This window comes from Trichinella spiralis (assembly GCF_000181795.1).
Source record: "Trichinella spiralis strain ISS 195 chromosome Unknown Scfld9, whole genome shotgun sequence".
Lineage (NCBI taxonomy): Eukaryota > Metazoa > Nematoda > Enoplea > Trichinellida > Trichinellidae > Trichinella > Trichinella spiralis.
This window is the reverse complement of record NW_003526948.1, coordinates 6,702,847-6,718,247: the sequence shown is the minus strand read 5'-3', so window position 1 is coordinate 6,718,247 and position 15,401 is coordinate 6,702,847. Positions and strand designations below refer to the sequence as shown.

The window sequence follows — 15,401 nt, the reverse complement described above, 5'->3', positions numbered from 1 at the left end:
ACCATAAAGTCAATAAAAAATAACAATCGTTAAAGGATAAAAAATTCACAGTTACCAAACACCACACATCTTTGAGATGGAGGATCTCATACTGTGGTTTTACTATTTACAATTAGTTCATCAGCATCATGTCTCTTCTCCACCAATGACTGAGCTTCTTGCTGGTACACATGGCAGTAATGGTGTATATCATACAGAGAATCGATACGCAAACAGCCTCTTATCATTATATGAAAAACTGGACCAAATCTATCAGAAGCGCAGGTGCTGTTATACCGGTATTCAGGTACGTCGCACAGAATATGGCGACCGCTTGTTGTAAAAATCAAAGAACGATCCTCAGAGATAGGAGGATATGATCTTCAAGCGGATAGAATAAAAATGTCCGATATGGGAGGCTATTCATCAGGCATTGGCAGATTCCGCACGCATTAAGCTATTTTGCATTTTGTAGATTTGTGAAGTTCAGGATGCGTCTCTGCTGCTTTTCTTCTGTGTAGCTGGAAAGATGAACAGGTACCGTGTATCTGCCTTGATAAGGCCATCTTATTGAAAGTGTACATATCCGAAGGGACATCTTCTACATCGTAGGGTTTATGCTAAGATTCACATCGAATTGGTTGCAACCTTCAACAGACTGAAGTGAACTATGTAGTGCAGTCCAGCAAATGCGACAAGAATGCAGCAGAAAACGTAATAAATCGAATGCCGCTATATTTGTGAAATACAATCGGCGTGATAGCAGAGGAATCAACCAGCGGTGAATATTCCCACGGTGAAATGAATTACTCGCAGCTGTGGACCGTGGTGAGAGAAGACGGCAAATTCATCACACGCAGGCAACTTTCAGTTCAACAATGAAAATGTTTAGCTTCAGCCTGCTTATTTTCACTTCTGTAACAGCTTCTAGGCAACCGTTCAGCACTGCTAACATTGTCTGCCTTTTTGTGTTGAAAACGCTAGCGACGAATACATTCTTCATTATGGTTCTGATGGTTTCATTGATTGTAGGAGCATCGATTACACAGGCCTGAAACCTGCTTATCACAGCATGAGCAGGTCAGATGATGACGTGTGAAATTTTCTGTTGAACAATTCAGCAGCATCACCATGTCCGCCGGGTCCTTTGATGCGTGGTGAAAACGTAATATAGCGTACAGCTTCATTTTCACATTCTAGCTTTAGATTTATCGCCGGCAAACGAGGTTTAAAAGCATTGGCCAGTTTGACAAGCACGTCGTCCAACTATGCGCACAGCGTGGCTTCACAATGGTCAACACCAGTGTATATATTGGTCCATTGTGTTAAACTGCCTCTATGGCGTTTCGTTTCCAAAACATCGTTCACCAATTGTCAACTTTTCCATCCCATTTATACGGAATATGCGTTCTCATGAAATTAACTGGTGATGCTTTTCTCACACTTTTCAGAATATTGCTGCACTGCTTCGTAAACTGCTTACAGCGCAAAAAGCAGAGCTTCCGCATATGATATATTTTAACGTAATTTTCATTATAATTCAGAAGATTTGATTTGTGGTAAATATTCATGTAGTAATCATCCAGGGGTAGCCATACGCTGCTCCAGAAAAAGGATGAATGTCTGTGCGTTGAATGTACTGTTTGACCTGCCTGGTGCCTTTAGACATAAGCAATCTCTCTTTGAATAGTTATTCCTGAACATGCTTCATATTATAACTTGTTCGACCTGATGATATCACATTCTTCAATTTTCTAATAGTTCTTCATTGGCACGGCAGCGACGCTTCCAATCTTTTGTTAAAGTTTCCACGACCGTTTGCCGTGCAAACTTTATTAATCTTTACTATACGTATCATAGAATAAAATGCATTATCAAAAAAACACTAATCAGCGCAACAACTGCACACACAAACTGTCAAGTGCATTCACCTCATGTCACCGTCTGCTATTAGTGATCTTCAAGTTTAATTACTAAAAAATATTAAAATCATGATCTTTCTCCTTTTTCAACCCATGCTGAGCATCTTTGCTGTTAAATAGAAACTATAATTTTAATAATTTCGAATAGTCTTTTTGACGTTTAAGAAAATTCTTTGGTACAAATTTTAAGTCGATGATGAATTGTTACAAATAGCAGAACGTATGAATACATTTTCTCTAATACTTCACATTGAATTTATCATGTGATTATTAATGTTTTTATATGCGTTTTGCTTTACTGGTGACGAAATGCTGCATGTGTTTGCTCACTTCACGAAGTCTGATTTATCCTTTTTGCACTTTTTATTTTTGTGGGATGACGTCATTCAATTCTTACTGTATGTTGTTTACGTTCTTTAAAATTTGAAACTGTTGAGGCCTGCATTTCTTTCTTTTTTGTTGCGTTAAAAGTTTAAAACAAATAAAGTCAAATCTGAATAGGGCATGGTTTTTAGTCGTTTGTTTAAACTTTTCGAATAACGAACAATACAATTTATAAATCGTGATTAATCGAATAATTCTGAATTCATTTAGCTAAATGAGTTACTTTTTTTATTTTAGCTTTGCATAAAATATGAAAGTAGTAAACAAAGCGTATCAATCGTTTCGTCTTTCAAAGACGATCATAATTTTGGTTCAACCGCATGTCCAACACACAATCAACACCAAGGCAAATTTACCACGCAATGCTCTGAAGGCTGCATGAACACTCGGTATGACCCCTAAACAGCTCAGAGAGGATGTGCAATCCCCATCTTCAGTGGGAAGAAAGTGTGGTAGATACAGCATCTGTCTTTAAGGACATGACAAGAAAACTGATTTCTAATTCTGCATCTGCCGAAAATGGTTTTGCAGACAGCATGCAATCATCTAAATATTATATTAATATGAAGTTTTCAGAAATGATGCCTGAACTAATTTGTTTTTCTGACAATTATAATCATTTATGTACAGTAAATGAACGAAAATCGTTTGTTTTTCAAAAATAGCTATGCAATTGCAAAAATTGTGTGGGGTACATCCAATACAATGATTTTGATGGCACCCAATAAATGATTCAGTTTTATAATTGCATTCATAAAGTAAAACGAATGAAATTAAATAAAACTGAAATAATGACAACAGTGCAAAACTATACCATATTAAACTGCTGCATTAAATACATGTTTTTTAATATTTGAAGGTGACGAGATGCAACAGTGGGTAAAAGCAAGATAATAAATAGATAAGCGCACATATTCACTATTTTATTTATAAGGGAATTAAGCAATAATTTTGCACATAAAATAATGCGCATATAATGATGGACATTGCAGGAATACATTTTTGAGTGAAGAAGATTTTGTGGACAAAATGCTGATTAAAACTGAACACTGTACTGCGAAATACAAGACATATATTAAAGATGAGGGGACGTTGTTTAGATGTGTTTAACCCACGCATTTTGCTTATTCATGTTAAGTCCCTTGTACTTGTTTCATTATTTTCATATTGAATAAAAAAATATGGTTTTGCTCTCAGAGGGTCTCAATTATACTTCTTTGAGTATTTATCATTTTTTCACTAATTTATATATCTGTTACTAATAAAACAGTAATAATAATTTTTAAAATGATTTTCAAAATAAAAATTTTTAATCGTGATCAGAAATTTAATAACAATAAATCAGTCAGCGAATTGAGCTGCTAAGTTATGATTTTAACAGAGTTAATAAAAATTGTAAAGTTTATAATTGTGGTCTATAATCAAAGAATAGCTTCAAAGTCATTTAATTCATGATTTTATTGCATGAACGCAGAGCAAAAAGTGATCATGAAAAGCATCTATCACTGCTATATAAAGTTCCTTTTACTTTTATGCAAAAAAATCAGCTGCTAAATTAAACTGAAACATATTCTTCTTCTATTTGAATTGAATTATAATAATTTGAATTAAGCAGCATGTATTTAGAAAAGGCTGAGCATAGTATTGAACATACAATAATTTTGAAGAATAATTTTTGCAAATACATCATACTGATGGATCTGCTTTAAACAAAGAAGTTCTGATTACATTGGATATATCTTGAAATATATTAGAATAACACAAAAATTCTATAGCTGTAAATGCAGACAGCTCCAGGGCATCACGCTGGGTTCTCTGCACAGCTTCAGCAATCAATATGAAACCATTCCTCTCCACTTTATAGCGGCCAATATGCACTTCTAAATCACCTTTCGAAACCTGAAAATATCATCAGGTTTTTAAATATACAATATACGCAGAACATTTACAAGATATTAGTAGTTTCTTTTTCATGATCAGAAGAATGTAGTTAAAAATTAAGTAACGTTTATAATAGGTAATATGTTTAAACAATAACAATAAGAGTGTAATTACCGTCTTAGTAAAGTTGACTTCGTGCATTTTCAAAATGTTTTCCAAACTATACACATTTTTATTCTTTTTGTAGATCAATTTACAAATACCTTTCTTTTGGGCGCCATTATAATTTTTGCTAAATTGATTTAGCAACCTTGTTTTACGTCTCCTGTTGGGTAATCGGCATTTGTACCACCGTAAATTTGGCAACCATTGTTTTAAATTATGAAGTGCCGCTGTACCGCAACTACTCCTACAATGCTGATAGGCTACACTTTTGCATTCTGCTGAAAAGTTATTCCCAATGCACAGCTTTCCAAAATATATACCATCCTTTGCTGATGTACTAATATCATAGCCGAAGCAAAGGGAAAACTGTTTCGTGATATATTCCGTAATGTCGAAATTTGAATCAAAATCTTAAATGAAAGTTTCATTTAGATTCAACCTGCAAGCAACGTATAAGCACAAAGTTTTGAATTCAATCTTGGCTTCAATTAATATTTACAAACCCTATTTCAAACAAAAGCAAAATAAAAATAAGATGCATTTTAATTTATGAAAGTTCAATGAGAATGAAGTTCATAACGCATACTGGATTATCTTTCATTTCATTAATAAAGGGATCATTGCTTCATTCATGTGTCAAATTTATTACTTAACCCAGAAAGAAACAACACTTACTGAAATCAACATCAAGAGCTGTATAATCTTCAGATTCATTTACTGATTCAGTGCCACCTTCAATGTTATGAAATGGTGTAATCTGAAAAGCACTTTTGTGTACGTTAAACAGAATTCTTTATAGAACAATGATGATAAAATACCTCTTTTTCTGATGTGACATACAATAATGGTTCTAAATAAGTTTTCTCTCTCAAATAAAATCCATTTTTGACAAACGTCGGCATCTTTGCAACTATAAAAAGTAACAAATTATGGAAATTATTCGACATGACGTCTGTTAGAATAGAATTAACTGCTCATAAATATAACTGCATTGTAATATTAATGTTATTTTAGCATTCACTGCTAAAGACCTGCTCTTAAAAAATACATTTAGAGATACAGTATTGATTTCTGCATGCATTATCACTTTAAAAGCAAATTCATGAACAGGAATGTATACATATTTATATAAACAAATCGCATTTGTTAATACACAACTCACGGGATTCCTGAAGGAGCAAATTCAAATTCTCGCATATTGTTTCTGAATTCCTGTTTTGGATGTCAGCATTCTCTAATGCTTTTTGTTTTGCAAAATAAGGGGCGTTCATAAGATCAACAATTTTTTCTTTACGCCCTAAAAAACGATATAATTAATATTCAACCATACAGTTTTTAATTTTCAAATACCGTCCATACGACTGAAAGTCACGTTTGAGAGGCGTTGATTAACTGATAAAACAAGCTCCACGGGGACTGTTAAAAGTGAAATGTCAAAAATATTAGCTTGTGAACCAATACTTACGCTTCACATTGATGTTAATCACGTTTATCTTTACATCTTTACGTTCTTCATGCCGCAGTCTGAAACAGACTGTGTTTTTTCGTGGATCTTTTTGAGCTGAAATGCACAATAACTTGTATGCTGTAAATTATCAGTTTCTCTAATATTGCAGAGTGAAAAGCATATTTAATGAAAGATTTGTTTTAAATGAGTTACTTATCATTCAGTTCACATTATTAGTATTTATTAAATATTAATATCCTAAGATGTATGGACATCATCCACTAATATAATAATGCACACCAAGGTAACATGGAAGAAATAATATGAAAGCTAAGAATGTGAAATCAGATGTAATGAAAACTAGCTAAATAATCATGAGAGTGCTCATATCCTGTAGCATATGTGAAGAGTTGAAACTGGAAAATCATGTTGAATGTACATAAATATGTTGTAAATTCAGGTAAACTTCATTGCAGTGATGAGTTCTCATACAACAGTATAACGTTTTCTGCTATTTATTGACCAGCAACTTAAACAACAGTGAATATGACAAAACTACCAATACACGCACACAAATCAAAAATAATATCACTACAATAGGAATATAAGGATGGTTAAGAATAATGCTTTTATCAAGTCAATCAGCAATGTGTCCCAACAATGTAGATCAATGCAAAACATTAAAAAAAGCCAGCAGCAAGAACGACACATTATGCCATAAGTACAAACACCGCAAGAAATTGATGTGCTTAAAATAGTGACGGCAGCTACGTTACAATGAGTACTAATGTGAGATTCATTTCACAAGCTGAAATGCAAAAAGAAGCAACCATGGATATATCTACCAAGGAGTGATAACTACTCCCAAACGTTTAACGATCTATTGTTTATGGATAAAGAAACAGCAGGAAAAAATTAAGTTGCCTTATCAAACAACAAGCAAAAATTTGAATCAACATTGAGCATAATTATTAATTTTGGTTGTATATAATGAGGGAGATAATAAAAAGTAAAGAATGAAAATTTTTTATTGTTTTCCTCAACTAAAAAATGAAATTCTTAAAATCATATATGATACAATTATGTTTATTAACTTTACATTCTGCTATGATATTCTGGAAGTCTCAGAAGCAAAGCATTCATCAACGATATTGATTATGTAATAAAAAGGTTTAAACATAAAGCATTTTCAAGCATCTTGTGAATATAAATGTAAAATATATTGTGTGGCTGTAAAAAATTTTCATAAAACCATACCTCTAGAATTTGATGTCTTGCTGAATGCAAGGTAAAAACATTCATTGTCTTCTAAAGTAAATGCAACTTGTTTTGAATCCATTTTCTATAAAAGAAAGAAGAACAGTGATGGATGTGACAATTATATGCAACTTTTAGACCACTAAATAATCAAATCAGCGTTAAGTTTCTTAAGTACAGTAAATGCACTACTGATGATTACCAATAATTAGCTAAATACATGTTAATGCTTACTGTAACGCACACTGTAATCATTTAAATGTTTTAAGGTATTCTTATTATAAAAAATCATTCTTCATATTATTTATGGTTTTCTAATATTAAATCTGATTATAGTAAATTTGAATTAGATATAAGAATGCATGAAATAAAAAAATTGCTCATTTCACTCTCATGTTTCACTATGTGCGTTTAAGGCTTTGCATGCCTGCTTGTTAGAATTTACAGTAAGTATTGCATTTTGGCTCTGCGCCAATTTTTCTGATTGGCTAGTTTTCATGGTCTGTTATTTAGCAGGCAATCTTATAACTTGACTATTTTAGGTGTAAAACAAGACAAATGTTTAGTAATGTATTTGATGATCAACTGTTCAGCATTAGATGCCATGAATTTCTACTTTTCTTTATTTTGCAAATGATAATCAGTAAACATTTAGTTTATGCTTTTGCAAATTACTGCTAAAAGATACCTTAATAAACATTTTAATTATTTAAATTACAGGAGTTATTTAAAATTAAACATTTGAAAAATAACTAGCTTATACAATAAAAAACTATTTCACTTTTCAAAAATTTATCTTTCTGAAGCGCTATTTGATAAGAATGATTTCTTAAGTATTAAAATTAGGCAATGCAACAACATCGAAAAGTTTTTATTCATTTATAATATTTTACCACTGCTTCGAATTATGAAGAATAAATAAGTTCTCATATGTTAAAGTAAATTAATTAAAAAAATGATTTCATCAGTGAAAACTTAAATGTACAAGAAATTACAACCAAAACTAATTTCGTGCAATAATACGTTATAATTTGTACTTGAAAATCCTCATAATTACTCACATTACTTTCATATTCATGACTCATTGGTCAACGCACAGATCAGTGGTACAGCATCTGAGAAATTAATAATGAAACGAAATTTCTGTTGTCTTCAGATAAAATAAAAGATGCATTTCTTTTCTTATAATGTATTCTTATGATTACTGTGATGAAATTGAAATAGAATAGTGAACTCTTATATTACACATTGTGCCTCATTTATAACTGTACTGAGAAAGATGAGCTCTTGCCTCCTTTTGTTGTACTACTGCAGAAGATTCATTGTTCCACTGGTGCAAAATGCCTGAACGCATGAGCTATTTTTGCTATTTCTGATCACTTTCATTTTTTGTAAATGATTATTCAGAGGAATGAGCAATTAGAAGTGTATAAATTAACTATAGCTGATTTCTTTTACTTTCTAATGAAAGTTTAATCTCATCTTATTTCTTTTATTCCAAACTTTTATTAACTTATGGAAGCAGTGTTCAACCTGGCCTGGCAGATGAGTGTGGGGCAGCCTGCCCATTTAACTTCTTGCATTTTAGAATTTTACGCTTTAATTAGTTGGACATGGTAACGTTATCCGTTTCTGAGAACTCCATATATTAATTTGCACGCCTCAGCATGACGTGGAAAGCGTGAATAGAGTGGGAAAACACTTTATTAGCTAGTCGAATTATTACGTACCGTGCACGAAGATGATTTTCCTTTCTGGTGTGGAATGCAAGAACTTATCATCTATTTTTGGTATATCTGATTGTATACATTTTTTCTAAGTTAATGGTTTTGGAAATCAGTAATAAAAAATAATTAAATTGATAAAATAAAGTTTATTTTGATGTATGAAAAGTTTGTTGATTCTGGTATACCATATCTATATTATCTTTCAAGAAAAGTGGCATGGTGGTTGAATCCTGAGAGATCAGGTTGTTTAACGCTATTCCTGTGTGCGTTAGACGCGACATGCACATGCAAACTGCTTAATAGTGCAATGCCTGACATGTAAATTGCAACCAAATCTATATAACCTGGTTGTAAAGAAGAATGAAAATCAATCTGTAATTGTCTTCAAGTAGTTTCTGAGCGATTCTAGTCATTTTGTAGGGAAAACGTTTCTTTTGAAAATTCAGAAATGTCGTGGTCTACATCCTTTGTTATTTATGGGAATGAAGAGCTTTTTACATTTTTCAGAAAGTTATATATTTTTTAATATTTATCGTTTCCCATTAATAAATTAAATTGCTTTGCAGAGTCATATGAAAAACAACACTATACTTGTGGAATATGGGGCCATTAAAATAAAGAAAAGATGAATGTTACACAGGAAATTTTTTATTTTACACTTTTTGTCACTTAGCCATTTTAGCCATTGTAATTACACAGTATATTATCCACTGGCAGTATCTATTTAGCAAAACCTACTTTAATTTTGGTTTATATTTCACATCATCACTTTTTTGGTTATTGGTTGTTCTCTTGCCATACTGAATGCTGTATCTGAAAGAAAATACCTCATGAAAGATCATGCCATTTAGCATCGTTTATTGGGAATTTTACTTTTTTAGGCTTCCTCCATTTTGAGGAATTTAATACTAAATATCATCAATTTACCCTGAAATAATAATATATATTCTAATTCCCAAGAAGAGGGGAACTCTTAATGAATGCAAGATCGATCGTTCAATTTTACGTAATGAGAGTTAGCTGATAATATAATACATTTGCTTTTCAATTTGAGAATTAAAGATGCTGAAACTTTCATTTTGTTTTTGCCGCTTCATATTTAGAATTAATAAATTTGTTTCCTTATTCTGCTATGACGTACACTAAAAGTATTGAATATTGCCTGCGATTGTTTGTGACAAGATTCACACAAATTTTTTGCTAAAATGTAAACATTTCATGGAATGCGTTGCCCATCACCATCTTTTTCATTTACTAAACTTCTCATTCATAGCAAATGTGTGGCTATTTGAATTCACTTTCGCTAAATAACAATGATGTAATGGTGATTTGCATGATCAGTACAATATACAGTTCCCCAGGGTGAAAATTTATTGCAAATGCTATGTAATTATATAAATTCACAATTCATGTCAAAATATTGGGCTAATGCATGGTATTTGTTCGAATCCTTAGAGACATCAAACAGTTTGTATGGTGAAACTTGTTCCATGCTTCTCAGAAACTACGGCATATTGCAAAATAATTTTATAAATATTGCAAGCAATTGTGTGCCATTTATAGATATGTAAATTTTCAATAACCCGAAATAGATAATTTTTTGATAAATTTGATAAATTTGCAGGTTTCAGCATTTTAAATTGATAGAATAAAAATACTGGAATATTGCACGAAAATAGCTATCTAATGCGATAATTTTGGATAATTCTTATCTCTGGATTGTAGGATGTCAAGAATATTCAGTGAACAAAAGTTTACAATTTTGCAAGTTATGTTGTTTAAATGAAAATCAGGAACAATTCTTATTTTTTGGGCAGAAGCTTTGATAGTTTTGTTGTAAAAATTAATCACAAATTTATTTAACTTTTATTTTTAATTCCTTTTTATTTCGACTTCGTTAAAATACTATTTTAATTTTTACTGTTTTTGGTATATCTCCAGAAGTACGCAATCAACATCTTTGCGAATGAATTCACAGTAGTTAGAGAATAATTCTTCATCGAAATAAATCAAGTGTTACAATTTTTGGAGAAAAATATGTTTCTTCAAAATTGCAAACTTTCATGGGCTATAAACTTGGTTCTGAAAAAGTTCTTTTTTTTTAAATTTTTGTGAAAGTCGGTGAAAATTTTCTTCTTTTAAATTTGAACTGTTTTTTAAATGATATAGGTTTGTATTGGTAAAAGATTGTGTTTTATAGAATTTCAAACCAAACTGCTCAGTAGGTGTGGAATGAATTGGCTCTAAGTTGGCACTAAGTTACAAATCATACGAATTACGCTCACTGTGCCTCATTTTACATGTATTCAAGGCAGGAGGGACATTTTGGGAAATTGGCAGGTAAACTTCGAATATGGAATAAATCAACGGTTAGATCATCAGCTTCTGAAGCAGCCAGTGGGTAGGAAATTACAAATAATAGAAATGGTGTATGTAAAATTAATTTTGCATGTGCTTTAGCTCAAGGAAAAAATCAACAAGCAAGAAAGCCAGGGTCTCACATCGGGATGCCAGTAGGCGGATAAAATTGAAGGGAAGGAAGAGCAGAAGCCGACGTTCTCGTTCACAATCAAATTCACGTCATCGATCGCGTTCGCGATCGCGATCTCGTTCGAATTCTGCTTCTCGAAGAGTTTAGACCGTTTCTTTTTATAACACAACTGATTTGTGTTATTCTAACTATCACCTTGCACTCATAGTTAAATTATTGTTCTATAATTTATTATTATTATTATTATTATTACTGCCGAAAATTATCCACCGACAGCGTGAAATTGCTTTTCATTGCTGAATGCATTGTTTGAAAAGAAATAGAATGCTGTGATTTAATTTCATTGTTTAATATCAGTTATGAGATAAGATTTTTCAACAAACGTTTACTTAAAAAAAATTGTTTCCAAATCACATAATCCAATAAATGAATAAATGCATGATGCAGTTAGTGTTTCACTTATGGTTTGCAATCACTGGGCTCTTTAATGTCCAATGCCCTTCGAACGATCCAAATTGCCATGTTTTTCATTGATAACGCTCTGATTCGTATCACATGTGTGGCTATTTGATTGCACTTTCACTGAGTAACAACGATGCAATGGAAATTTGCATAATTAGTATAATATTTAATCGCCCAGGGTGAAACGTCATTACGAATGCTAGGAAAATAAATAAATTCACAAGTGATGTCAAATTATTGAACTCATGCATAGTATTTGTTCGAATCTGCAGAGGAATCCACCAGTAAGTACAGAGGAACTTATTCCATGCTTGTCAAAAACTGTGACGTATTGTAAAATAATTATGTGATCATAGCAAGCTATTCTGTGCCAATTAAAGGTATGTAAATTTTCAATAACCCGCAATCAACGATTTTTTGAGAAATTTGTTCGAGTTGCCAGTTTAAGCATTTGAAATTTATAGAATTAAAAGACTGGCATATTGCACGAAAATAGCTTTCTTACCACTTCTTATCTCTGAACTGCAATCAGTCTAAAAATTCAGAGAAAAAAGGCTTTAATTTGTAAAGCTCCTGCTTCAAAAATGTTATTAAAATGCAAAAAATATAAGTAAAGTGAATCATTACTGCCGTTGAAAAATTTTTCAATATATTTCTTCATTTTAATTATAAAAATATTTTTTTAACATTTTAATTCATTAACTTTGAAATTCATCTATTATTTGTTTTTAAAAAATTAAAAATTATCAACAAATATTTCAAGTATTTTAGAAGTATAATTTATGCATTGCTTCTCCTTTAAATACAATTTATATTTCATTTCAGTAGGGCAGTGAACGTGGCCTAATCGTATCACTTGCCATTGGTTGTGCCGAGTTGTTATATCGGGGTTCGAGTCCCTGGTATGAAAAGAAAAAGTCGCTGAGTAAAGCGCGCTGTTTGCTCATGATATGGTTTCCAAGGAGCCAAGACCTTTTTCTTCAGAGCTATCATTTGTAAAATACGGTTTCAGACACCACTGAACCTCAAATTTTTTCTAACAATAAATTTTGAGAAAATACAAGAAAATGAGTCCTGATCACGTATCAGCATTTACGACAGCAAAGAGAAAATGATATATGACTTTTTCCATTTTTTACATATTTTTATGCCTACTTTCACCATATTTTGTTGGTATTTGCACTGTATTTCTTTGGTGAAGAGCAATGTTGATATTCATGCTATTTTTCACATGCTTTCAATTGTCGATGCTTATTTCAGCTAAATTTTCTGATCTAATTGACTTCACAAGCTGATGATTGATATGACTGCGGTTGCAAATTTTTTTTTAGCTCGTTGCTACTTTTGCCGTTGTGTGTTTACTGTGAAACGCTTACTCCATCCTTATTACTTGCAATGCACACTTAATTTGGTTTTTATTCTGTTTTATTGTTAATGGGATATTCACATAAATCACTGAATGTATCCGCTTACACTCTAATACTATTTATCTTTTCAGTCTTATTGATCGGTGCCTTTTTAAAAATCAAACAAATTTAAGCTAGTTGCATTTTTTTAATAAACAATCGCACATTGCCAGCCATTCAAAGTTCAAGATGAAAAATTCCAACTACATTTTTTCTGTTTTAATATTATGGGAATATATATATATATATTATATTATATTATAAAATATTGTTGTGACAGAAAATGTTCAACCATATTTTATAAATAAAATAAATCATCATTGCAGTTGAAAAAATTCATTTCTCAACATATTTCTTCATTTTAATAATAAAAATTTGTTTAACATTTCAATTCATTCACTTTGAAATTCATATATAATTTGTTTTTAAAAAATTAAAAATTATCAACAAATATTTTAAATATTTTAGAAGTATAATTTATGCATTGCTTCTCCTTTAAATACAATTTATATTTCATTTCAGTTGGGCAGTGAACGTGGCCTAATCGTATCACTTGCCATTGGTTGTGCCGAGTTGTTATATCGGGGTTCGAGTCCCTGGTATGAAAAGAAAAAGTCGCTGAGTAAAGCGCATTGCTTGCCCATGATATGGTCTCCAAGCAGCCAAGACCTTTTTCTTCAGAGCTATCATTTGTAAAATACGGTTTCAGACACCACTGAATCTCAAATTTTTTCTAACAATACATTTTGAGAAAATACAACAAAATGAGTCCTGATCACGTATCAGCATTTACGACAGCAAAGAGAAAATGATATATGACTTTTTCCATTTTTTACATATTTTTATGCCTACTTTCACCATATTTTGTTGGTATTTGCACTGTATTTCTTTGGTGAAGAGCAATGTTGATATTCATGCTATTTTTCACATGCTTTCAATTGTCGATGCTTATTTCAGCTAAATTTTCTGATCTAATTGACTTCACAAGCTGATGATTGATATGACTGCGGTTGCAAATTTTTTTTAGCTCGTTGCTACTTTTGCCGTTGTGTGTTTACTGTGAAACGCTTACTCCATCTTTATTACTTGCAATGCACACTTAATTTGGTTTTTATTCTGTTTTATTGTTAATGGGATATTCACATAAATCACTGAATGTATCCGCTTACACTCTAATACTATTTATCTTTTCAGTCTTATTGATCGGTGCCTTTTTAAAAATCAAACAAATTTAAGCTAGTTGCATTTTTTTAATAAACAATCGCACATTGCCAGCCATTCAAAGTTCAAGATGAAAAATTCCAACTACATTTTTTCTGTTTTAATATTATGGGAATATATATATATATATTATATTATATTATAAAATATTGTTGTGACAGAAAATGTTCAACCATATTTTATAAATAAAATAAATCATCATTGCAGTTGAAAAAATTCATTTCTCAACATATTTCTTCATTTTAATAATAAAAATTTGTTTAACATTTCAATTCATTCACTTTGAAATTCATATATTATTTGTTTTTAAAAAATTAAAAATTATCAACAAATACTTTAAATATTTTAGAAGTATAATTTATGCATTGCTTCTCCTTTAAATACAATTTATATTTCATTTCAGTTGGGCAGTGAACGTGGCCTAATCGTATCACTTGCCATTGGTTGTGCCGAGTTGTTATATCGGGGTTCGAGTCCCTGGTATGAAAAGAAAAAGTCGCTGAGTAAAGCGCGCTGTTTGCTCATGATATGGTTTCCAAGGAGCCAAGACCTTTTTCTTCAGAGCTATCATTTGTAAAATACGGTTTCAGACACCACTGAACCTCAAATTTTTTCTAACAATAAATTTTGAGAAAATACAAGAAAATGAGTCCTGATCACGTATCAGCATTTACGACAGCAAAGAGAAAATGATATATGACTTTTTCCATTTTTTACATATTTTTATGCCTACTTTCACCATATTTTGTTGGTATTTGCACTGTATTTCTTTGGTGAAGAGCAATGTTGATATTCATGCTATTTTTCACATGCTTTCAATTGTCGATGCTTATTTCAGCTAAATTTTCTGATCTAATTGACTTCACAAGCTGATGATTGATATGACTGCGGTTGCAAATTTTTTTTTAGCTCGTTGCTACTTTTGCCGTTGTGTGTTTACTGTGAAACGCTTACTCCATCCTTATTACTTGCAATGCACACTTAATTTGGTTTTTATTCTGTTTTATTGTTAATGGGATATTCACATAAATCACTGAATGTATCCGCCTACACTCTAAT

General features: G+C 31.5%; 1 protein-coding gene across 1 annotated transcript; it reads right to left on the bottom strand.

The window, feature by feature from the left end:
* Positions 1-3,971: 3,971 nt before the first annotated feature.
* On the bottom strand, positions 3,972-7,117 carry Tsp_10241 (hypothetical protein). Its single transcript, XM_003372434.1, has 7 exons — positions 7,036-7,117; positions 5,797-5,892; positions 5,494-5,628; positions 5,150-5,283; positions 5,007-5,088; positions 4,341-4,741; positions 3,972-4,184 (listed from the first exon to the last, which is right to left on the bottom strand). Exons 1-7 carry the CDS (start codon positions 7,115-7,117, stop codon positions 3,972-3,974), a joined length of 1,143 nt encoding a protein of 380 aa, XP_003372482.1.
* Between the last annotated feature and the right edge of the window lie 8,284 nt (positions 7,118-15,401).

What these genes read in the sequence shown, in the direction of transcription:
- Tsp_10241 (XM_003372434.1), bottom strand. Translation starts at nt 7,117, where the DNA reads ATGGATTCAAAACAAGTTGCATTTACTTTAGAAGACAATGAATGTTTT. An exon ending in ATGTCACATCAGAAAAAGAG is followed by an intron (nt 5,089 to 5,149) that starts GTATTTTATCAT and finishes AGTGCTTTTCAG; the next exon opens with ATTACACCATTTCATAACAT. An exon ending in AGCTCTTGATGTTGATTTCA is followed by an intron (nt 4,742 to 5,006) that starts GTAAGTGTTGTT and finishes CTTTCATTTAAG; the next exon opens with ATTTTGATTCAAATTTCGAC.